This window comes from Eurytemora carolleeae, unplaced genomic scaffold, assembly GCF_000591075.1.
Source record: "Eurytemora carolleeae unplaced genomic scaffold, Eaff_2.0 scaffold828, whole genome shotgun sequence".
Taxonomy (NCBI): domain Eukaryota; kingdom Metazoa; phylum Arthropoda; class Copepoda; order Calanoida; family Temoridae; genus Eurytemora; species Eurytemora carolleeae.
In genome coordinates, this window is record NW_019396714.1 from 114806 (window position 1) to 142203 (window position 27398).

The 27398-nt window shown below is 32.7% G+C and overlaps 1 protein-coding gene across 2 annotated transcripts in view; it reads right to left on the minus strand.

Moving 5' to 3' along the window:
- Positions 1-27398, minus strand: part of LOC111707702 (uncharacterized) — a 46661-nt gene that overhangs the window by 18220 nt on the left and 1043 nt on the right. Inside the window, exons 2-6 of one of the 2 annotated variants that reach the window (XM_023480841.1) lie at positions 22723-22911; positions 11896-12017; positions 1812-1880; positions 1158-1353; positions 491-563 (exon numbers count right to left, since the gene is read on the minus strand). In XM_023480841.1, the coding sequence (XP_023336609.1) occupies positions 491-563; positions 1158-1353; positions 1812-1880; positions 11896-12017; positions 22723-22911 (649 nt within the window). Of the gene's footprint in view, positions 1-490; positions 564-1157; positions 1354-1811; positions 1881-11895; positions 12018-22722; positions 22912-25053; positions 25333-27398 lie in introns of those variants that run through there. The other variant, XM_023480842.1, reaches the window with a different exon arrangement.

Sequence of the window (27398 nt, forward strand, 5' to 3'; positions counted from 1 at the left end):
AAAAGATATAGGTTCTACGCAAAAAGGTAATTTTTAAGCATCTTTTTAACTCGCGCCGTTTTTTTACATCGTTTATGTTTGATATCTTTTACTCTTTTTAATCTTTTTAGTCTTTTCTTTGTAAAATCGTCTTTGCTTTTTTCGATTTTTTGCAAACATAACATGTGTTAGAATTAAAAAAGATGTATATTAAAAACAATCAATAACAAATGATGTATACTTAAAATTGCAAGTTTATATATTGCAAAATAATAGAAAGAAATTGTAAAACTAAATAATACAAATGTAAATATTAAACCACAATTTAATTTTTTTACAATAAAGATAAGGTAAAACAACTAGCAAATAACAAAATGTAATATATTGAATTGGAACCGCAAATGAAAATAAAGAGAAGATAAAACAACTAGCAAATAACAAAATGTAAGATATTGAATTGGAACCGCAAATGAAGAAGTTAATGCAAACCATATAAAAAAGTTAAAAATACCTATTTCTGGGACAAGGAAAGCAAAGAATAGGCACCAGGTCCAAGCAACACGTTCTTCAGTGGAGATTTTTGCCTAAATTATTTAATTAAAACAAAATTGCCTTCAACTTTTGATAAAGGTTTTCAAGAGAGCTGACAACTCGCATTAATCTTTACAATTGAAAAGCTCTGATATCTAAAATTTATAATATTTGATCCAACAGAATTCTTAGTTCTTAATGTCAAAGGTTTCAAAAATATATAGAATATAAAATTATAGTTTGAGGCAAGTAATCGCTAATCAATAATCTGTGATCAGAACTGAAAACTCTTGTATTGGATACTGATCGCTTGATCTGACGATCCACTGTGGACAATTTTGATTTCTGCTTAATCCGGCCTTTTCCCTCTTTTTGGATATCCCTACCGGATTCCGACCAATGAGAGTTTTCTCCTTATTTGGGTTAAGAATTACAAATTTCCCGGCTTCTGATTGGCTGTTAGGGATTCTGCATACGCAACTTTCATTGGTTGAAGTTTGGACACTTTTATGAATACAGACTGAATATTAAATTAATCTTGAAATTTATAAAAAGAGGAGATCAAGCATTTATCTCAATATCCATAATTCTAAAGTTTTCAGCTCAGTTTCTTATGTAAAAATTAATGGTGTAAAAAATCTACGAACCACATAATTATATTGGCGCGCAATCTTGTGATTACAGTAAGGATAGGACCGGCCCAACGACAGCTGACTTGTCATAAAAAGCGTAGTTCCCTTTGTCACCACGCCGCACACTAGAACTACGATGAAGGTGAACATGTAGGCCACCACCTTCAAGATCTTGACCGTGATCCCCAACCACTTCTTCGACACCTCGGAGCTAATCAACAACCATTAGAAATAGAATCCAAATCCAAATTTTAATTTTAATTGTCAGCAAGTTTAAATTGCCGGGTAAATTTAAATAATAAAAATGGCAAATAGAGATATTTTTCATGTTTTTTTTTATATATTTAAAGATTTAACCACATAAATTGGCAGATTTTACAACATTAATAGGCATATTTTACCACATAAATAGGCAGATTTTACCACATTAATTGGCAGATTTTACCACATAAAATTGGCAATTTTACTACGTAAATAGGCAGATTTTACCACGTAAATAGGCAGATTTTACCATATAAATTGGCAGATTTCCCCACATAAATTGGCAGATTTTACCACATTATTAGTAGGCAAATTTTACCAAAAAAAATTGGCAGGTTAGTTTACTATAGATGGGACTCTTAACAAAATGAAAAAAAAAATAAATAAAATGTCGGTTGTTGCAGTTTCCTTGAATCTTGCTCCGGGGGGAGATCTCTGAAAACATCCCATCCCTTCTGCTCCATATAGCTCCGTTGACTGAACAATTAAAAAGATTAGTAAGTAAAAAAAAAAACATGTTAAAAGACTGTACGCGTAATTTCTAGTAACCCTCCATGCTCTTTATTGTTTAAAAGTGTTTAATTCTGATAATTCCCTTTTTCCCTGCAGTAGAAATATGCAAGTTACTTCTGTAGAGAAACTACAATTGAAAAAAAAATCAGTTTTCAAAATTAGAAACATAAATTTGTTTCATATTTGATCAGACAACGTTTGTAAGTGTACCGTTGTAAATCTTAAAGGGTTATTTGAAATTACACTTTCAGTTTCTTAGAATAAAATTTAACATAGATAAAAATCATTGCAAAAAATGAGAAAACATCATTCAAAACAAAATGAGGTTAACGAGTAAAAAAACAGTTAGTACCTACAAAGAGTAAAAAATATTTAAAAACTAAAAACTAAAAAGAGTACAACATACGGTACAGAGAATGAAGAATCAACTTTAAAAGTACAGAATACAGAGTACAGAGTCAGAGTACAGAGTACAGAGTACAGAGTAAAGAGTCAGAGTACAGAGTACAGAGTACAGAGTACAGAATTCAGAGTACACTATGCATATAAACATTGCTAGAAGGAACAAAGAAGTAATTTAAAAATGATTTCAAGAAATGTTGTAAACTCATTCTAATTCTAGAATTAGATATTGGATCATAACATAGTTCTTTGAATTCTAATTGAAGATTCAATTCAAATAACCTATTCAGGAGTTTATATCTTTTCTAATAGAACCTTAGTCCCCTCCTCCCTCCTCCCCCAAAAAAAGATGTAACGTTTTTTTATGTGCAGAATTTTAACTTTTGGAAAAATTAAAAATTACGTAGGAGGGATATCTTTATATCCCTTCTTAACCGAAATTTCAAAGATCGTTAAAACTAAAACTATCATTTCTATAGGGTATTAAATTTTTTTTGAAGAAATCTGCGAAAAATGCAAGACCAAATCCAAAAATTTTAAGAAAATATCTTCTTAGAAAAACTTGATATGTGCATAGCAATTATATTTTACACTTACTTTAGAATTTGAACAAGGTCACAAATTTAAATTTACAATTTAAGCTTTATGTTCATAAATATATACTAGCTCGGGAAAACGTCTTTGCCTAGAAACTAAACTTTCCCTTGAAATGTCAACCCACTCAACTTAAAACTTTGAAATGTCAACCCACTCAACTTAAAACTTTGAAATGTCAACCCACTCAACTTTAAACTTTGAAATGTCAACCCACTCAACTTAAAACTTTGAAATGTCAACCCACTCAACTTAAAACTTTGAAATGTCAACACACTCAACTTAAAACTTTGAAATGTCAACACACTCAACTTAAAACTTTGAAATGTCAACCCACTCAACTTAAAACTTTGAAATGTCAACACACTCAACTTAAAACTTTGAAATGTCAACCCACTTAACTTAAAACTTTCGAATTTTCAACCCACTCAACTTAAAACTTTCGAATTGTCAACCCACTCAACTTAAAACTTTCGAATTGTCAACCCACTCAACTTAAAACTTGATTTTTCCCACTCACTCAACTTAGAATCTCAAACCCGAGCTAAGAACATTCCCATGGTTAACCCGAGTTCCCGAATCAACATTTGAGACTAATCAGTCCAGGAGTTTTTTTTCACATTTCTTATCAAACTTTGATTTTACAATACATAAACGGCCTGACGCCTGAAGTAAAACTGAAACCAAAATTCGCCTTGAATTATTAATTTTTCCACTACAGCCATCTCTAATCTATGTTTCGGGTTGAAAAATACAATATTTCAACGATTAAGCTTATTTGTTCAATTTAAATCCTTTGTTTGGACTTTTAGCTTGGAATTTCTTTATTACTCATTGTAGCAACCCGACACAACGCCCAAATAAACCGGACTGTGTATATATATATATATACCCCCCCGGGATCCACGCCCCACAAAGCACATACAGGGTGTCACCACCAAACATGACAATAGTAAGACGATTTGAAAGTCGTCTTAGATCTTTGAATTTAATTGTGATATTCAGTCGGCAACCTACTTTAAATGTACGATTCTTTAAACAAAAACCAGAAAATTATTCTAGGTATTTCCAAAATGTGGTCTGTTTTTTGTGTGCTGTAAATGTTACTGGAGACATTAAGAATTTTGTTCAGTTTTCAATTTAGTTAAATTAAACCAAATTTGTCGAAATCTGAACTAAGTTCTTCATATCTTGACTTATATTGAGAGCACAAAAAAGGCAGACCACATTTTGGAAATGCCAAGACTTTGGGTATCTTGTGATTATTAACCTAGTAATTTAACTTCAAAAATTAAATTGACAAATAAATTCAGCAAATTATATAAAAAATTAAAGACGACCTTTAAGTCATGTTTCGTTGGGACACCCTGAGCTGTAAGTCCAACAACACCCCAACCCTGTTAAAACCACACCCGTCCAACTGACGGAGTAGATACACATTGAGAATTATTAGAAAAGTAATAATAATATCTTTAACATGTGTTCCGGACTACTATAGTTCATTTTAATCAAACTTGAATATATAAATTACTTAGTAAATTTTAAAATTATACTAATAAAAATTTTGTTTGGTGCATAATGTGTAAACAAATGACAAAAAATATAATTTCAATTTCATATCCAAAAAAATATAATTTTATAACTTTGGATGGCAGTATAAAAACTAAGTTATGGATGGCAGGTATAAACGTATATAATCTCGTGAAATTATAAACTTTCATTTATTTCAAGTATTATGATAAAAGAAACAATTGGGATTGAAAACGGAACCTGAATTTGTTCCAGACAGTCGATATCTCGATGTGAGCTGGGAGGAAAGGATGAAGGTCGAATTAAAGATTCGACATGGTTTAAATTTGAAATAAAAATGCCAAAGTTTAAAATTTTCGAAAGCTATACCCCCACCCAATTAAAAACATTTACCATGCAATCGTATATAACATAGATATACGTGACATGATTTAAACTGTTTTTTATAACACCAAACTAACCCCCATCAGAATTAACAGTGTTAAACGGGAAAAAGAATTACGAGGGGGGGCCACGGATTCCACCCCCCCCCCCCCCCCCCCCCCCCCCCCTGTCAACAATGTGCGGAAATAACTTCGGTCGCGCACCGATTCAAGTAAGAAGAACAACAGAATGATTCATTTAAACCAAAAGATTTTAATATTGAACCAGTTCTGGAATAAATTCATCAAAACTCTTTAATATTGAACCAGTTCTGAATTAAATTCTTAATATTGAACCAGTTCTGGAATAAATTCTTCAAAACTCTTATCATGACGCGTACATTTTTCGGATAAAGAATGGTTTTAAAAAGGGTCAAACCCCAGAGGGTTTTTAGGAATCCTGGAGGGTTTTTCAGAAATAATAGAGCCCAGGGAGCAGAGATCAATATAAAGATATTCTTTATCTCGACACTACCGTGAAAACATATCTATGTAAACATGACGTAGTGAAATACGATCTCATCTACTCCCAATTTTGTTCATTTTTAGAGCCTTAAGCCCCCCCCCCCTTTCACGCTTTTATAGTCCTGGCCGCCTTCATACAATATTTATACCGGAGTTAAAGAGTTGATTCAGAACGGGTCTATGTATTTATCTATCAGGAGCTCTGAGGGCAATGCACAGGAGCGTACAAAGGAATAAGTCCGGGGGGGGGAGGGGGCTTAAAAAATACTTTCAAAGGGGACTGAGCCCTTATAGCCCCGGACAGTGGACGCCTCTGGCAATACCTTCTCCTTAGAATTTACATTTTTTAAATTTAAAGTTGATCATATCTAAATGCTTTAAACTCCTTCTGATTCAACATATAAAACCTAAATATAAATGCTTTCATAAGCTTCTAATTGAGCCCTCCCCCCCCTGCCCCCTCCCCATAGATCTGAATCTAGCAAATCATGAGACCAATTAATATTATATATGTACTCCAACCTGTGTTCTAGTCTGATATTCACAAGGCAAATAAGTACAAAATCTAGTCTGATTTTTTTTATCATATCGTGTTTTGTTCAGAGGCAATGAGTGTATTTTTTGACGACATTCAGAACTATTGTTTAATCATCAAACTTGTTTTAAATTTGTAGCTACATTTGACTTTTTGAAAATGTATATGTATCTCATGCAAAAATCGTTGTGATTGATTTCTCCCCTTATGTTATAATTGAGAGCTTCTGATGTCTGAAGATTGCTTTAATCTAATAATCCAAAAACCCTCGCAGGCATAATTAATCTTAAACCTCCCATTATACCCATTACATTTTTAACACTATAGCAGAGTTTATTTATGTTCTTTTCTTGTAATAAAATATATATTTCTATGGGGGGGGGGGGAAGGGGAAGCAACCATCGGGTCCAAAAACTCCCTGATCCAAGGGGATTTGCCCCATAGCAGTCACCCTGAATTCCCTGAATACGCTTATAAGATGGTAAATGGATAGATAGATAGGTGGGTATTAAGGTCACATGACCTTGAAGTCTGCTCTACAAGCCCAAGACTAGGTTTTCAATCAAGAAATTGGATCAAAATTATCACTTTGCACTCAGTCCAGCTTATTAACAAGGATAAATGTTTAAACCGGTTTTAATAGTTTTTAAATCCGGTTTGAAACATATACTACTACAATAACCCCCCCCCCCTCCTTTCCTTCCTTGCTTGCTTGGCCGCATAGGAAATAGTCTAAACTATTTTCGTATAAATTGGACTTAAAGAAAACCTTTTTATACATTCGTTTTTAAAAATTACAAATCATTTTTAATTTGAGATTTATAAAAACATTTTTGTCGGACATCTCCCTAATTTCCTTGATTTTACCCTTAATTAAGACTTAAAACGGGTTTTAACGTCTTTTTTATGACACTTTGAACCATACGTATTGTGTGTAATGTATGTGTGTAAGATACGTATTGTGTGTAATGTGAATATAAAAACATCATTGGATTCAAAGATTTCTTTCAAGTTCTTCGCATCATTGGAACGTAGGGGTAAGACAGAGAAGAAGAAAAAAGAAGAAAAGAAAGAGAAGGAGTAGATTGAGAATGAGAATAAGGAGAAGACAGAGACAAGAAGGTGGAGGAAGAGAAGATAGCAGAAGGAGAAGGAAAAGGAGGCGAAGAAGGCATAAACGGTGAAGAAGGAGGAAGAGAATGTAGGAGAAGGTGAAGGAAAAGGAGGCGAAGAAGTAGGAGAAGAAAAAAGAGAAGCAGGAGAACGACAAGAAGGAGAAGAAAAATCAAAAAGAGAAAACAGAAAGACAGGAAAAATATCCGGCACATATTTTATATTTTGCAGCAAAAAATAACTATTTTTCAACTACCACATTCAGATATTTAAAAACGGTCAGAACCACCCTCCATACGACCCCAACGACCTGTAAAATATGGATTTATAAATTCATTCTCCCGTGTATAGATTTAGGATGGAACAAATTTGGACGAATTTCTAAATCTTTTCTCCCAAAATATTCAAATTTGGTAGATTTTCAAATGACGCCCATGTCGGGTTGTCTAGCTGTACATGCTCATGTACATGTTTTGTGTCTGTCATATGCATATTTCCATGTAGCCCCCCAATATAAAGCAAATGTTCTAAAAGTACCTTTACCCATTCCTTTTTTGAGATTTAAAAACATAATTATTAGGCATTTATCAGAATAAGCCAAGTTTATGAAAATGACATGTATCCAACCTTAGAATGTGGGTTGGGAAATGATTTTATTAAAATGTCGTGACATTCCTTTGCATAAACACGACAAGCTCATGGTTTAATTATAATATAAATGTATAAATGAAAATAAGGTTCATATATATTATATATATTGCAGGATCAATATTGGTTGTGGTTAGTCGTGTATGTTATACGCTTCAATCTATGTTTGACGCTTTAACAATTGTATCAGAGGATAAGATTTTTTTTAAATCTATGAAATATCTCGATTATTAATAATAATTAAATAATTTTATACACACTGTAAATCTATATAAATGCACTTTTTAGTGAAAAACAAATCAAACAGAAGCGATAACGTCTGACTTTCACCCCCCCCACTCCCTGCAAAAAAAAAACTTGACCCCCCCCCCTCAGATTACGTGCCCAGTGAAGGGAATTATTGAAGACAAGTTACGTCACTAAATCGTCCTTGATCAGTCCTGTCATAGATTAATAACAATACAGAAGCCAAAAAAGTTACGCTTATGCTCTTCTTCTCTGTCTTGTCATGTCATTCAATGCGGCATGGGCGTAACTCCTTTGGGCTTCTGTCTCAAGGGTTATTGTGAACAACGACCTCTAATGTTCTATCTGTGTTGTTATTAATCTATGAGTACTGTAAACGGAAATGATGACGGCGGTTGGAAAATTGTATTTACCGTGAGAATCATATTCTCTACTTGATGGAGCTATAAAGGAATTGGATGTTGGTATCAAGTTTAAGCATATACACAAAAGCAATTCGTTCAAAAATGTAAAAGAAAATGTTGAAGTAAAAATAATTAGGTCCAATGGGGGAGATAATCGAATGTATGATGTGTGTTTCTGATTTAATTATTTTAATTAGTCTAATAAACTATTTGCTCTGTCTAGTATAACATTCCTGAAAATAAAATAAAATTTAGCAAGCAATTTTTTTAACTTTGCATTTATCGAAAACTTTTTAGAAAAAACAAATTATTTTTTCTTGAAAAATAAAAAATTAAAAGTTTGACTTCACAGCATCAATATTTTTTCTGTAATGTTTTTGTTTTAAAATTTTTTCTTCTGTCATAAAAATAGCTGTAATTTTTTCTCAACTTCGTAACTGTGAATTGTGGACCACAAAATTTGCATAATTCCCAAGTATATTTTCGCATTTTTGCCGTGCAAAATCTGAGCAAACGTTGAAAAGCCACTGATTTTGAACCGAGAGTTATAAAAACACGGTTGTAGAGTTTAAACAGAAGAATAAAGATTTAGTTGTTGAAAACCGGAAAAATAACGATTTAGTTGTTAAAAAACAGAAGAATAAAGATTTATTGGTTTCATATTTAAGGTTTAAATTAATTGTGGAAATAAATATTTTGAGCAATATGTCAAGGGTTTAACCGCAGCGTTGAAGGAGGGGGAGGGGGGAGGGCAATAAAAATACATTTTCATCAAACATGACAGGATGGAGGGAGGGGGTGTGTATGTATACGATGGAAAAAAATTGCATGGTTCCATTACTATTTAAAAATGGATGCAACACAGTGAGAATAGAATAGAGTTCAATTACATAAATCAGTGATGTAAAATAAGTAAAATGGAGGTATCGATTAAGAAAAAATATTTAACTTACATCAGACAAAAGGGGGAGGTTAAGCAAAAATATTTTTTTAACATAGAAGGGAAGAGGGACTCCGGGGGGGGGGTCAAAAATTCTTGCAATAGTAAAAATGTAGTTAATGATATAGATGCTAACACCTTAAAGGGAGTGTTCGGGAAAAATGAAAGTAGGTATAGGCTTAATGCGATAAAAAAGCGCTTTTGATCGCTACTAATCTTACTTCTAGCTGTTGCGTCTATAAGGAGAAAATTGATAAAGACGTCTCATACCGAAGTGCGTAGCGCCCATACAAATTGAGGAAGTTGGAACATACGACTTAGACCGTAAAAAAATCAAATTAATATCAAACAAATCATTCAGATATTACAACCTATAGTCATCGATTATCTTTCGCCACATTTGTATATATTTGATATTTCATCCTAGTTTTGATTTTGTTTTTTAAAATAATTTTTAGCTTACAACTTGTTTTCGAACATTCCTGGAAAATATGAAAATATCGTCTCCATTACCAAAAATCCTCGAAACAGGAATATATGTTTTTATAAGTAACTCTCAGATCATAACAATTAAAACATATTATGAAAAATCAACTATATATATAAATGTGGCGAAAGATAATCGATGACTATAGGTTGTAATATCTGAATGATTTGTTTGAAATTAAATTGATTTTTTTACGGTCTAAGTCGTATGTTGCAATTTTCTCAATTTGTATGGACGCCATGTTATTCGGTATGAGACGTCTTTAACAATTTTCTCCTTATAGACGCAACAGATAGAAGTAAGATTAGTAGCGATCAAAAGCGCTTTTTTATCGCATTAGGCCTAGACCCCCTTTCATTTTTCGCGAACACTCCCTTTAAGTGATAGAGAAAAATCCTAGACTAAAAATTACAATTAAATAATCTAAATAGAAGGGTGTACAGATCTTGAAAGGTAGGGGTTGAAGTTGTAATATAAATCCTTGAATTCTCTCCGGGTGTAGTGTGGTATAGTGCAAACCATCCATCCTTCCTTCCAACCTGGAGAAGAAGTTGAACCACGCCCTGCTCAGGAATCAGGAGCATGTTACCTTGAGCAGGGGCGTTCCTTACCAGAGGGAGGGGGGGAGCTAAAACATCAGTGGATGGGGGGAGGGGGGACCCCTCTCTGTAAATAAGCAGGATGGATGAGAAGGAAGAAACCGAATCTGGAGCAAACATATATTATATATATATATATATATATATATATACTCAAGACACTAAACAAGGACAAAGCCCAGTGGGTGGTTTCATGCATACAGCTTACATAAAGAGTGTTCCAGAAAAATTTACTTAATAATTATATTAGAACATTTATTATGGAGTAAATTCCTTAATTAAAAAAATATTATATATTGAACTCAAAACCACTAGCTGCAAAAACTCGAACATTTCCTGATAGGCATAATTTTTTTTGAAACCACCTGTTCCGAGTTTTTCTAGATATTCCACTGAATGTAAAGCAAGACGGATATGCTGAATAATATATCATGTATCTTAAATACGAATGGGTATACGATATGTATGTACAACATTTCAAAGCTCCCACTTTCAAGTTCTTAATTCCCCCCCTTTTAGGCCTTTTCCCTCCCGCCTTCGCCTAAAAACCTTTGTTAGTTTAGGTATGAAGTATGCATATTGGTTTAGGAATTTTTCGATTGATGGGTGTAATTAGGAAAGGGGGGAAAGAGTATAAAGTTTTGTTGGTATTTAAATTCTTATGCTAAAAAAATTTATAAGCCTTTTAGCTTTTTAATAATTTAGCTACTGTCTTATGGCTCGTTAAAGTTTCCCAAAACTTCCTAGTTAATGTTGCAATTTTCAAATCTGTAGACTCTATTTTCTGGACTATGCTCACAACAATGTATGTTCATATTTCTGGACTCTGCAACTTTCACCAAATTCTCCCCGGGAAAGAATTGAGAAAGAATATTAGATGAATACATAAACACAGCGGGCACAGCCATATTTAAGTCTGGGGGGGGGGTGGTTACTTGGAAAATTTCACAATTGCATCATTTAATAAGAAAGACTGTAGTTAATAAGTAAATTCATTCTTTACCAAGTTTTTACACTTAATAATGTATATATGTAATAATGTAATAGTATAATGTAAAGTGTAAATTGTATAATGTATATATGTAATAATGTAATAATATAATGTAAAGTGTATATATGTAATAGTGTAATAATATAATGTAAAGTCTATATTGTATAATGTAAAGTGTAAATTGTATAATATATAGTTTATATATGTAATAGTGTAATAATATAATGTAAAGTGTATATTGTTTAATGTATAGTGTATATATGTAATAATGTAATAATAAAATGCAAAGTGTAAATTGTATAATGTATAGTGTATATATGTAATAGTGTAATAATATAATGTAAAGTGTAAATTGCATAATGTATAGTGTATATATGTAATAATGTAATAGTATAATGTAAAGTGTAAATTGTATAATGTATGGTGTTTATATGTAATAATGTAATAGTATAATGTAAAGTGTATATATGTAATAATGTATATTGCAAATAAATACACTTCTGTACACATTGCTCCAATATACTACAAAACTATCATTATTGGTATATTGTATGTACGAAAATTGTAATTGTATATTTTTGCACAAAATCTTATCAGTCCTACCTTCCGTTGTAAATAGGTTCTGTGAGAGGGGTGGCATCGTCGTCCGAGAAATCCAATTCGTCCAGGCCGCGGCCGAGAGAATTCCCTCGAACCTTACCGTACACATCGCCAGGACCGGTTCTCTACAAAAAGAAATAATCAATAACTGTTTCAGAAAAACGTAAACATACCCTTTTTTGTGAAAATTTTAGAAAGAAATCGATCCAGAGCAGAAAACTTCAGAATTGGATGTCCTTAATCCCAAGCGCTTAATCTGAATATATCTACTGTGTGGAAACTTACGATTTTCTTAATCCTCTCTTTTGGAACACTCTGATTGGTAGAATTTAAGGCACTTTAGTGGATAAAGATTATAATAATCTGGAGATTAAAAAAAAAGAAAAGATCAAACTTTGATCTCGATATCCACAATTAAGTGTTCAGCTCTGGTCAAAAAAGTTTAGAAGACCCTATAACATCAAAAATAATGAAACAGTGCAGTGGGGGGGGGATGATTTAACAAAACACTAGCAAAAAATTTCTTGCAATTTTTTTAATGATTTTGTAAAAAGAAATAGATGAAATTCTAGGTTTATATAACAGTATAAAAAGGGGTAATGTTTTCTAGAGAAAATATCATTTTTTGTCCAAATCTCGGGGAAAAAACCTTTATAAGATTAGATAAGATAAGATAGGATCTGAACCCCCCGCCCTTCTTGGAGAGCCCAGACCGCCATCGGGGCTAAATCCAAAGAGCTCCGGCACCCCCGGCTCCCAAATACTTATGGGAAGATGCTACTAGTGGGTCGGGCAGAATCGTTTGGAGATTCTGATGTGCATCCTCTAATTTATCAATTAATAAAATAATAAGGATAGAATTGACAATTAAAATTTCAAGAAGTACTAAATTCCCAATTGTTTTGTCAGTAAAGAATAACGCTGGGAGCAATTGGCGAGTTTAATTCATTGCAATAGTAATTAAACACCCAACTCAATTAATAATTAATTATCAAAAGAAACATATTCAACATTTAATTGCCTTGATGCATGAAATATATGAAGCGTGGTGCTTGCAATTAAACGAAGCAAATGAGCAGAATTCACAAAAAACGTGCAGCAGACAATTTCAGCAGACAGTTAATAAAATAAAAAACAAAGTATTTATGTTAGAAGGGAGGAGGCGTAATATTCAGTGCGAGACAATCAAAAACGAGGTTTCTTATGATGGGGTTATAAAAATAAGAGGTAAAAATCATAATTTTATCAATTTAAATTTAAAAAATTATTTCAAAATCAGGAAGAGGGATGAGGGGGGGGGTATAAAAAAAGAGATAAACGCCCCTTTTGTGCTCCATAAAATACATCTTTGTGCAATAACCATGGCTTTATTATGTAACTGTAGTTGAAAAGTGCAATTCCTAAATATTTGCCAGAATTTTGTAAATATGACAGGGCACTGCTGGCAGGCATTCTCTAGGCACCAATTTTAGATTTTCTGGTTTTTCATAAACAGAAAATTTACGAATTACTAGCCCTGGGAACTCAGCGTTGCTCAGGTTACTCGTAGTTACTCCCGCCGTTTACCCGCACTTGATCTTAAATTCTCAAAACCAAGCTATGAACATTTCTGTGGTTCTCCCAAATTCCTCAATCAAAATTTGATTACGTATGTTTTGGGTTGCTTTATATTTTCTAGGTTACAATAAGTGTTTTAGGTTGCTTTTATATGTTATAGGTTGCTATTTATGTTTTAAGTTGATATGTATGTTTTAAGTTGCTGTGTTTGTTTTAGGTTGCTTATGTGTTTTAAGTTGCTATGAATGTTTTGGGTTGCTATGTATGTTTTAGTTGCTATGTTTTAGATTGCGTTGTATGTTTTATGTTGCTCTCTTATGCATGTAAGGCAACATAAGGAAGTTTCTATGCAAGTTGTAAATGCATAAATGAATAATGATATTAGTGCAACTAAATGCATTGCCCTCAATATAATATTTCATGAGGAGAAGGGGGGGGGGAGGTCATTTTCAGAATTCTGCGAAACAAATTAAAAATTGCGCAGAATAGATTGCCGAAAACAAAGATTTTAAGCTATTTATAGTATTTGAAGAAGGGGAAAGTTGGAAGGGGTTACAAAGGAAAGGGAGGGGGCGCTAATGTGCGTTAAACTTTATAAATATGGAGTGTTTCTAACTAACTAAAAAGGTGGCGTATTTATCTTCTATAAGATCTGCGCGTGAAATAGTTCAAGAAAAAGCTAAGGGTTAAATTAGAATGCTGGATCTCAAGGGCAGAAGAATTCGAAAACATTTCTTGATCAAGTTCAAACATGTCGCATAAAAAAGACAATTATTGGAAAAGGCGTATACAGGGGGTTTGGGGATACACCCACCCCTTTGCTCCTAAATTTGGGAGACAATTTTAAAAAAAATAGACAACAAAAAATAAAAACAAAATGTCGAAATAAGTTTTAAATATAGAAAAACAAAAGTTGTGATGAATTTTAATATTTGCTGTTCAATCAACTATAAAATAGGAATTAAAAAATAACCACAAAGTATTTTTTAGATCCTGGCACTGAGTGTTCAGCGTGTAATTACAGATGGTACATGTAATTAGGAATATGATTAAAGGGGGGCAGGGGGAAATGAGAAAGATCTCTGCGAGGGGGGGGGATAATAGATTGGGAAGAGTTAAAAATCATTTTGATTATTTAAAAGATTCGTTTTAAGATGGTGAATTATTACTGTTTATTCGTCGCTGGAAACTTGAAATAACGGAATGGGTTTAACTTAAGACTTAAGCTCAATTAGTCTAATCCTAAGATTTAACCATGATGGAAGAACACTTAACCTGTCCATTCACTAGTTCACAGCTATCAATGATCAATTTCAATTATATTTTTTTTTCGTTTAAAAATTGGTGCCCCTTACAATACTAAAGTATCTGAACAATTCCTTTTGATGGGAGGGGGGGGGGGTCTAAATATTCTGTAATATCAGACATATTTCAAGAATATTAATATATTGGTGGAAGATATGGGCACAATTAATGGTAAAGGATGTGGGGGAGGGGTCTAAATATTCTGTAATATCAGGCATATTTCAAGAATATTAATATATTGGTGGAAGATATGGGCACAATTAATGGTAAAGGATGTGGGGAGGGGGAGGCTGGGAAGGATGTTGAATAGACGGAAGGAGGAGGAGGGGGGGGAGGATTAATATATATGACCCTGAAGAGAGTTTTAATCGGAAATGATGAAATTAAATCCTGGATAAAAGGTTAACCCTATCCCTGCTGGGGTACTTGAAAACAAGGATATGCTGAGGGGGGGGGTCAATTTGACCCCCCCCCTCTAAATCCCATGTTTTATGTCCAAATATGACAAATGATACATCATTAGAAAGCTCTTGTGCTGTACTTTTAGAATCTGCAAAAAAAAATTTGCAAATTTGCAAAAATTGAATTTTTTATCGCAAAATCCAGTTATATAGTAAAAATGTTTGCAAAAAAAAATTTGTCCAAAAAATGAAAAATTATACATTTTTGAAAAGCCCTTGACCATGCCATTTCAAATATGCAAAAATTTTTGCAAAATTTTTAATAACCTGATTTTTAATCAAGAAAAACTAAAAATATGCCAATTTCCTTTGACAGGTTGTTTGCAAAAAATTTGCAATTTTTTTTCGCAAAACTTGTGCAATTCGTTTCCTTATGTCATAGGCTTTCTAAAAAGCTAAATTTTATCAAAATCTGACAAGTGAAAGTGGGTCAAAACAAAGATTTAGTTTGTTACAGGCAAAAGCAGTCATTCAGGCAGTGTGCCTGAGGACTCAGGCTTTGGGTATGTAAGAAAAGTCAGAAAATTTCAACAGCCTCAGACCAATACTTTTTGAGTTATGTAAAAACAGCAGGAATAGGGTTAAGAGCATGATAATTAAATGATCAGTAAGGAATAAAAATATGATCATACAGAGGCCGAATTTAAAGAATTAAAATTGTAGTCAATTTTTCGAGATTAAGTCGGCGCTCAATTGAAACCGGTTTTTGGGGGATTAGAGACTCTACTTAAATTTATGAAATTAGGACACAGGCCATTAAATGCAATTAACCGAGAAATAATAATTAAATTAATATTGTCCAGTGCTTAGGATCCGGATCCGGATTCAGATCTGTTGGATCTGCAACATTTTAACTACCTGGATCCGGATCCGGAAAAATATATGGATCCATATCAACACAAACAAAAATATTTTGCTCTCATACCCCAAATATGAACTGTTAAAACAAAAGTAGAGATTTTCAAAAATTTCGGTTTCTCTGAATGGTTCATAAAGTTTACATAAAAATCACGAAAAAAGAAATGTAAATATTTTAGAATACTTCCTCTGTTAAAAAAAAATCAGTAAATCTAATAGAAATGTTTATGACCCGGATCCAGAACCGTTATTTTTGTTCAGTCCGGATCCGAATTAAAATTAAAAGGATCCTTAGCTCTGGTTATCTCTCTCTCTCTCCAACATTATGAAATACTTCGGATCTGAAGGTTAGAAGATAGGGCGTATCCTTTGTAATTCTCCATATAGGTCAGATATTAATATTAATTGATCATTTGAAAATAAAATATTCAACCAATTGATAAATATAGTTTTAATGTTGATGGTCTTTAGATCATTTAAACCCTAGACCTAAAAAGGAAAAGGGGGGGGGGAGCTGTTTTAAAAGCCGTATCACTTTCATTTTTATTTAACTCCCTAAATTATCTAATGTAATAGTAATTTGAAAGATATTTTTAGTGGTTTCTTTTTTTGATGTTATATTCAAAATCGTATCTTAAAATTACAAATTTACGAAGCCATTGAAAATTTAATGAATATGTGAAATAAAAAATGTAAAAAAAGCCTTTTTTTTACATTTTATAAAAGGCATTTTTTCCTAAACCTCCCAGATTATATAAAATTAAAGTTTAACCTCCAAAAATTTCAGTTTCCTACAGGCATTAAAAACATGCACCTCCATGCTTTAAAGCATTTTTCCAGTCTTTGCATGAATTCAGAGCCCCTATAGCCTTTTTAGGGTTAAAAAAAGGTATGGGGGGAGGGGAGTTGCATATATTGAATAAATTCAAGCTTCAGATGAAAAACTATATATTTGTGAATGCATCTTTGGGCTTATTTCTGTCCTCAATTTGTTCCAGTCCTTACTTGTTCAGTCGTTTTGTACATCTTGAGAATTAACAGTGTTAAACGGGAAAAAGAATTACGAGCGGGGGCCACGGGTTCCACCCCCCCCCCCCCCTTCAGATTCACTCGTGTCTCATTTGAAAGGCATATATACTTTGCATAAACACTTCGATAAGATCTATTTAGAAGCTTATTGGGGAAATTAAAACTAAATAAGAGAGAAGGGGGGGGGGAGGTTGTCATAGATATAAGGAAGCATCATCACTATAAGGCTGAACTAATAGCTTCTAGTGATTAATATATAAGTTCAAGGTTCATGGATAAGGTTAGAGCTACTCATTGCTCAACCATATTAATAGCTTATTGACAACCTATTAATGGAGAGTTTAGAATATCATTCAGTTATTTTTTACTTTTCAGCTCATACTCAAAATAGAAAGCTATTTTCTAGTAGGTTTTCTTACATACGCGCATTTTCTTTTTTCTCCATTTTATTACTACACCAAACCAAATCCTAACAACCCCATCAAACCAAATCCTAAGAACCCCAACAAACCAAACCAAACCACAAACTTATTCTAAACACTTTCACTTAAAATCGGCACATTGCTACCTCAAACTCTATGGGTGTGGACATTTTTCTACGGAGATTTCTTCCCAACATTTCTCCTTGGTTTCCCATTTCAGCAAGTGAAAACCTTCCGACTTGGAGGCTTTTTTCAGGTAACAAAAAGCTTTTTAGACTCTTGCGTGAGGTTTCAGAGGTTGAAGGTGAGCCTCTATAGGTTTTCCTGGAGGTCGTGTGAGAGGATGGATAAGACGGAGGGGTTGAGACCGGATACATATCTTCCTTCTGCCTGCATTCTTGTGTACACTTAACTCTTAAACATTTAGCGCATTTTCGAAAACTTAAACTTTTTCAAAAATCAAAAAAAGTTCTAAAACTCATGTGTTAGGTTCAGAAGTCACAATGTATGGCTCAGGGTGCAGTATTCAGTGCGGATAGTTTCAGGAGATATTAAGAACAATTAAATCTTTCATCTCTAAGTACACTTAATTCATCCGTTCACATTCTTGCCCTTAATCTTAATCCTTATTTCACAAAATTATCCTATTTCACAATTTAACACCAAGTTTCCAGTCTTAACTCTCCGTATATACTGAAGAAAATGGCATTCTTAAGGACATCCGACATTCTTCCTTAAATTAGAATTTAAATTTTCAAATGTCAAAGAACTTAAATGATTTATCCCCGGAATTTATTAAAAATGTTCCCGCATTTTTTTGTGAAGAAGGTTCGACTTGACGCAACTTTCTCCGTATGTTTGGGGAAACCTTAACATCAGCTGGTGCGCGCACAGACAGACACTCACGCGCACAAACATTCACACACACAAACACACGCTCCGAAGATGCTCACAAGTACAAACATCACATCTAAACAAACAAATCACGACAAACACAAACAACTGATAATTATTTGTTTAATGTTAATTCAAAACAGACATGTGTATTTGTAGATTTTTAGCAAATAGCATCTGTTTGAAAGTAAACAAAAAAAAACTGCCATAGCATGTGTAAAATATGTCCAAATTAACAATGGTACAAAAACAAAGAAAATACACGGCTCTTTAACAGTGTACAATTCATAACAACATATGTATAGTACAAACCTTAAGCTTTAAATGATCTAATAGAAATTGTTAAATGTGCGAAATGGTGATATTTGGCAACAGATCTGTATAAAATATTTTTTGGAATTTTAATCAAAAATTGAAATCCAAATTTAAAAATTAGAATTATTATAATTTGATGATTTTTTTATCGAAACAAATATATTTCGTTTAATTTTTCAAATGTTAGAATAACACTAAATTGCACTACTTCAAAACTGTATGTGGCTTGACAAAATTTTAATGTTTTTGTACATTCTCCGAAAAATAACAATGTAAACTATGTGTAATCTAAATTCAAAAATAATTGTACTTTTATAACAGGCTTGTGAAACGCAATTAAACTTTAAACAGTGCGGTTTCAACATTTTACAGCGGCTTGTTTTTATAGCGTGCTCTGACACGGGGGTTGGGCCTGGAATAGGAAACTAACTGCCTGATTATTACTGCCTGATTGCTCTTATTATGAGATGTGTGTATGTGTACCATGTAAACAAAAAACGTTAAAAATCAACCTTAATGTTCCAATTTTTTATTTTTGCCAAAAAAAGTTTTAGTTCTTTTTTTATTTTCTATATATATATTGAAATCTGATTTTCCCCTTTCTAATAAAAAATTGAGAGGTTTATCCACCCTTTTACATAAAATCCTTTATCAAAACTGTTATAAACTGTTTTTTTAAAGAAATACATGATCATCAATTTGCTTACTTTTTATACTTAATGATGAAAAATCTCATGAAAATCTCTCGGCTACTTTTCAAATTTATTTTTTCAAAGTTAAACGTTCAAACGGTAATTTACATGAAAAAAAAAATTAAGTTTATTATAACAGATATTTTATCTAATAATTAATTTATATTGTTCAAATTTAAATGTATGACTTGTGTGGCTAAATATTGACATTCTTTAAGTTGGAGAAATTTACGAAAACACCCGTATCCGTTTTTCAAACGTTTGGGCTTTCGAAATAATGCTCCTTAGAAATCCGAGTTAAAAATGAAAAAAAAAATATTCTTGAACCTTGGTTTTTTTCTATGTATCGTTTTTAGAACATTTAATTTTTTGAGTATTTTAAACTTTTAACATTAATAGAATACTAGGCATAGATCTTGAATAGTCATCAATGTTAAATGAAACTGGTTGAATTGTAATTAATACCCTTTTTCAACAGACAAACACCCTCGGACAAACAGTCTTCATCCACCGGTTACTCCGGCTTCAACTTGAACTTTAAAACTTCAAGGTCTTTCATCCATGCATCTAATGCATGTTGTAAAATATGTAAGAGTAAATAAAAGATTTGGATTATGAAAAAATTAATTTGATTTTATTTTATATGTATACAAGCTACAGAACCCAGCGTACTCTGTATTGGTAGTCCCGCCGTTTACCCGCGCTTGGTCGTACATTACGATTTTAGCTATTTTCCCACATAAAAATAGACACAGTCAACTTAAAATTTCTAAACTAAGCTAAAACATCCCCATGGTTCTCCCGAATTCCCTCAATCAAAATTTGAGGCAAATCGGTGAAAGGGTTACTGAGTTATGATCAAACATACAAACAAAGAAACAGACAAACAGAGAATAAAACTTGATATGTATAGATATAGATTGATTTAATATAAATACATTTTTGGTGTGACAGAAATTTTTGAGGAGAATGATTGAAAGTTTGGATCGAATTCACGGAAATGAAAAACTGAAACTTCCAACAAATTCCAAACAATGTGGTCGAGTGTTTAAGTTAAAAGTTTTAGTCAATCAAATAATGACCTTTAATAATTGACATTTTGTGAAGCATAATCATCTATAATTGAATGATTGTTTCTTTTCATTCTACCAGAGGGATAATTATGATTTAGAAATCTGATAAATGGCAATTAGAAAATTGATTCCAACCGTTACTAATTTCGCTGATTTTGAGAAGTTATTCGTAGATTACTAGAATAAAGCAATTATTTAATTTCGATTCCCAAAAAAACATTTTTTGGTCTTTCTAGTTCATAAGAGAAATCAGTGCTCGTGTTTTGGCGTTTATTTAATACAAACATACCAACACGCAGACAAATAAAAAAAAGATCCAGTTCATGATTTAATATATAATGAAATAATTGCAAGTTTTTCGTATATTCTTGATATTCTAACAAAAGAATAATGGCGGGTTTACAAAATGGCGGACTAGGTAAAATTGCCGCATTCTTTATAATTCTCATTCTAAATGTCAGACAGTACTAGACCAAAACTCAAAGCCTGAAGGCTTAAAAGCTGGCTTGATGTAGCCAAGAATAAATTAGAAAAGCCTAAAGTTCAATTTACAAAATCAAAATGGCCGGCGGAAACTTAATCCTGTTAACCAAGAAGCGCGCTCTCGTGGATTGATTGATTGCTTAATCGTCTTCTCATGAAGATTAACTTGTGCTTTATCAATTCTGGTCAATTCTTTACGATTTTTAAGAAACTGTAGATGGGATTTCAATTGACCCTCCAGTTAACGTTGTAATTCCGAATTATATCAGTTTCTTTAAAACATTATTAAGTGTTAAACTATGTATGATTCCTTCCTTGCCTCTGCAGTATAAGTCCGGCAAGTCAATTCAAAAGAAAAACTAAAACTGAAAGTAATAAATTTTCAGCAAGAAAAACTACAAATATATTCCACAATGGTGCTCAGATAAATGTTTAATGATGTATTGTTGTGAATTAATCATGCCACTTTACAACAAATTACATTAACAGTGTTTCCTTTTTCTACATATTCTTTCTTTAAAATTATCTAAAATTTAAAATGTTTATTTGATACATAACAGTCTCCGCATAATTGATTTTAATAACTTAAAAAATTGCACGATTTATTTGCAAATTTACTGTCCCATTTGTTACTTCAGTAGCTTCCAGCTTAAAATTTAGTTTTTAAAATAATATTTTAACAACTTAAAAATTTTTTTTTGTATGCCCAAGATTAACTTGTTAACTCTTGGGAAAGAACTTTTTTTGGTTTACAGTTTGCAGGAACAGTATAAATTTGCTGTAGTAAACACAAGAAAATAATTATCTCAATAATTGGCCTAAAAACAAATTCGTTCTTGTTAAACTCTTTTTACTTCACGAAAACTAGGGTTTGAAGGCGGCCCAACAAAATGTCAAATTCTGAGCTATTTAAGCAGGATAAAGTGTAGATTATAGCCTGGTCGAAACCAAATATGTTATATAGCGTAAAATACCAGGGGAGGAACTTTCATGGTTCAAATAGTTCCAAATTTATGAAAGGATCAGTTTTACGAAATCCGGGAAGAAGGGATGGGGATTGGACAAAAGAACCAAAAACGCTGCCATTTTATTGTGATTTTTTATTATTTATCCACGGTGCGAGTCTGAACCCCCATTTTCACCAGTGAAATAAAGAATTTCTTTTTTTATTTTTAACTTTTGCGTTCGATTTTTTATTTTATTTTATTTTTTTAATTGAGATCAAAATATGTCGATATGGAAAGGATGTACGTTGTATTTGTATCACAATATAAATTTGTAAAATCTACAACATGAATTTGGAAAAAAGTGGAAAAAGGCAAAATCTGCCTAAATCCATCTTATCTTGGCTTTATTTCTTTAAACCTAGATCTGTGATAATTATGCGCAACCTTGAAGTTAGATTATAATTCAAGGAAAACAAATACTATTTCTTCTCCAGAGGGTGCTAACCATAGATTAATAACAACACAGATAGATCACTATATGTCATTTTTTCTAGACCCTGAATAACCCTGAGGCAGAAGACCAAATGAGTTACGCGCATGCTCTCTTTCTGTTTTGTAATTCAATACAATAATACGAATATATAATAAAACAAGACATTCGTATATATATATACTTTGCTTGTCAATTTGTTTGATTGTAAAGAAAATTGATTTAGCCCATTTCTACCACAGAGCTAGAAATGGGCCATACACATATTTTGGACCTAATGTCCCCTATTATTGACTAGACTTACTTTGGGTTCACCAGCTTTGAGAATGTTCCCGAGATTTTCTTCAAAATTTATCTCGTCATCTTCCACTTGAATGTCGTCTTCCCCATCTTTGTCGACGAGGAAAGCTTCATTCCTTAGAATGTCGTCTTTAACTTTTTTCTTCCTTCTCTCTTTAACCTTCATGACGTCCTGCTGATTCCCCAGGGGATTCTGAAAAAAACTGGAAGTCAAAAATTTGAACAAATATATACCTTTTCATTTTATGTACTTAAGCATGTATAATAATGCGCATTATTTAATCAAATTTGTGCAATATCAACAAACAAATAAACAACCAAACGTAGAGATTACTTCATTATATATTATAGAATGATAAAGTTTTTTAATAAACTATAAATGGTTGGACAAAAGACACCGGTTAATTGTTTCCAAGAAACAGACGAGAAAACGTGTATAACAAAAATTGCTTGTAGCAAAAACAGGGAATAGGAATAAAGGGAAAGGAAATGGCGATGGTCTGGCATGAGAAAGCCAGTCGCACTGCTTTGCAGACAAATTCGGTAAACTTTACACACACTCTTTTGGTACACAAATGACGTTTCCACCCCACAGTTGTTTGCCGATTCCATTAACGCCTGATCCAATCAGGGTTCAGTCATGTGCTTGTTGTCTATTCTGAACCAATAGAAATTGTATGATGGTAACATCTATCTTTCTATCTATATCATTATCCAATCAGAGCCATGAATCCTTCAATCAGCGCTATCAGTAAATGGAAATATTACTTCTACTGAAACTATGGAGACCCCCTGGGCAAAAATTAAGTAAATATATGCCTCAGCCTTTTTATTACTTTAAACAGCTGATCATTAGGAGCTCTCGAAATGCATCAAACGTTAATGAAAAGTCTCAAAATCGTATTTTGCCATTTTTTCGACTATTCCCTAAAATTTTCAAAAATATTAAGTTCAAAAAAATTGTTAGGGGTTTTGAGTAATCTCTTTATCGAAACACAACTTCAAAATTTGCCAAATACTAGAGAATAAAACGAAAAAATGACAAAATACATTTCTTCAAACTATTTCAAAATGGTTGAATGTTGATATTTTTTTCCGGGGACACTGTACGTTTAAAATATGCAGTTTTATTTGTAGTATTGAATTTTAAATTTGCCCATGTGTATACTAAAAAGGGTCCAAAAATTATTTTCTGAAAATAATATTCCATCATAAAAATCCCCTCATTCCATAGAACAAAGTTTTTTGGATACCCCCCCCACCCCAGCCACCACCCCATCATTCTTCATAAAAATGTACATGTGATAAGTAGTGTACTGAACATGTGGACGCAGCTCCCAGTCCCCTAGCCTGTCCTAGCCGCAGAACTCGGCCCAGAAATTTTTTATGCTTTAATAACCAAACCCTGAAAAAAAATAAAATCTGTGCAAAATCAACGAGTCTGTCCTATTGTACAATTTTTGGACACCCCCTCCCCCACCCTCCTATCAATTCTGTACATGACCAATAAAATTTCATTAATATATAGGAAATTTCATTAATATATAGGAAATTTCATTGATATATAGGACATTTCATTAATCGGACATTCCATTAATATATAGGACATTTCATTAATATATAGGACATTTCATTGATATAAGGACATTTCATTGATATATAGGACATTTCATTAATCGGACATTTCATTGATCAGACATTTTTATCATAAATTTCATTGATCGGGCATTTCAGTGGTCAGACATTTTTTATCTTAAATTTCATTGGTCAGACATATTTTTATCATAAATTTCATTGATCAGACATTTCATTGATCAGAAATTTTTTATCATAAATTTCATTGATCGGAAATTTCAGTGATCAAACATTTCATTGATCACATTTCAAAGGCAATTTCATGGGGAAATTTTTTTTAAACAGATCACATGAAAGGGTCACAGAAATTTCACAAACAAAAATTGAACATGATGAAGAAATAGAGTAAAAACTTCATCTGATGAAATGAAACAGGATAAAACTAAACTATGTCTGCGAGACTTAAAAACTGTTACCAAAAAATATCTGTGAAATGTCATGCACAATTATATCATGTACAATATGCTCTTATGTAATGTCTTATATATGTAACGTCTCGAAGCCAAATTACAAGTAATGACAGAATTAGCAATGTTGATTGAAATACGCAGACTGAATTTAATTTGAAATTAAAATCGTAAAGGTTAATTAAGAGGAAATAATTAATTTACGACGTTGTCCGTCATAGTCGTTAAAGTCTCTTTTTTTCGCGGATTTTCTCTTGATAAAACTTTTCTTGTGCAAAATGCGGGAAACTTACCCCGTATATAGACTCTCTGTCTCTGTTCATGGTGTTTTCAAATTCTTCTTTCGTTTTATAACTTGCAGGACATTTCGGTTTGACCTTTCCTTGCACCTACACTCTCCGTTAATTCACTGATTCAAACACAATTATGAAATCAGAATATTGCGTTGATATCACCAAAATAATTTTCTAAAATTAACTACTTGAGAGGCAGTACGTTATCTCATTGTTTGCTTACATTCATCCCCCCAGCTGAGTTCACGGTTCACATGTTACCGACGCGCACTCTCAGGGAACTGACGCAGTATACGCAGGCTACGCGCGCGGCAGGTAATTCAGGGGCGCGCTCAGCTGGTACACATTCACAGTCAGAGCTATGCGCGTAGAGAACTGGAAATCTAGATTTTTCTTAGAGCCGTGCGTGCACATGTCTCTGTTATTGTGCGTGCTTGAGTATGCAAATGTGGGGGTTAAAATATAGTTAAGAACATGAACACGAATTGTACTTTAGGTTGGAAGAAAGTATTCATGAATTCACTGAGAATAAAAATAGAGTTGTTGAAGGGACTGTAAGCGAAATTTTAAGTGACCCACCAATGCCTGATTCACGACAGTACCTTTAAAGTATAAATTTTATACAGAAATGTTTAAAATTTCGATAAAACTGATTTTTTTCAATTATGTTTTCTCTATAAAAATGACTTGCGTATTTCTATCGCAGAAAAGTGTTTAGAATTATGCACTTGAAATAAACCTTGAAAAACATTAATTTCTTCCATATTATTATTAGATAAAGGTTTTAAGGGTACCCACGTGAATCTGGCACTACCATATATCTGGTATACTACCATAAATCTGGCACTACCATAAATCTGGCACTATCATAAATCTGGCGCTTCCATAAATCTGGCACTACCATAAATCTGGCACTACCATAAATCTGGCACTACCATAAATCTGCCGCTTCCATAAATCTGGCACTACCATAAATCTAGCACTACCATAAATCTGGCACTACCATAAATCTGGCACTACCAATTCCGTTATGGTCTCAAACCTTACTTATTAAAGCTTTTAAAAATTTGGACTTTTCTTTAAGATTTCATTAATTTCAAGAGACCGTCCCTTTACAGAAGACCTTATCCTATTCACAATGGTACCCTTTAACCCTTTATCGGAGCAAAAATGTGGAAGATATAGTCGTTTTTTAGTTTTAAAATTTGTTATTTCTGACAAGATCAGTCCCTTTAAAAATAGAGCTGATCGAGTTATATCTCCATAAATCTTGGAAGTCAAGCAACAAAGACTTGAATATTATTGACAACAAAAACAATAAGATTGTTATCGATGGAATTGACCAAGATGAGCATGACGATATTATCAATATTATTTGTACGACATGAAAGAATATTAATATAATTTTTCCCCCTTCTCTTTTTCTTGCCTGACATAAAGCAGAATGTATACAATTCAGGGGACATTAGTTCCAAAACTAACACTTTGCCCATTTCTAACACTGAGTGTTAGAAATGGGCACAAATTGAAAGACTGGGTTTTTTGGGATCCCGGACCATATCCAGAATAAAAGTCGACAAAAAAACTATAACCAACATTTTATTAAACATGATGAGGACATCAATTCCCAATTTTAAACTTCTTTTCGAATCAACATTATATTAGGAGTTCTTTTTATATTGAAGCTCTTGACCGTTTTCAAGACAATGTCAGGTTTTCCATTTTCGAACATATCCTGTATTTGAAACATTATTGCGTTTTCGAGACAAATACCACTTTCCCATTTTTGAGTATAATCCACAATTCAAAATAAAGGAACTGCATTTCCAGCAAATTAAACCTTAGCTCAGATCTTACCAGTATCCATGAAAAACTGCGCATCTATATAAATACTTAGATGTCTGTGTTTTTTGGTTTGTTTTTATGTATCCAATGAACGTCAAAACGTCTGAACCGATTGGGCCAAAATTTAGAGTGGTACCTCAAATGACCGCAGGGAAAGTTGATAATTATGATCAAAATAAGCCTCCAACAAAATTCGATTTGCATTAAATTTAAAAAAAAAAAACACTACATTTTTTTATGTTTAACAATGTATACAAAGAAAATCGATGTTCAATTGAAATAGAAGATGGGCGCGGGAAGCCTAGTTTTTTAGATTTGTTTAGAGAGTTTAGAAGATGTTAGACCCTAATGAATTATTCAGATCAGATAAGCCAAAACCAATTATTTCAAAAATGTTCAAAATATTCATTTGAACCATTAGTGCTACATTGTCTAAAAGATTGTTTTTTGGGACACCCTGCATAATTCCTCGAAATCCCCCCCCCCCTTAAAACACTTTT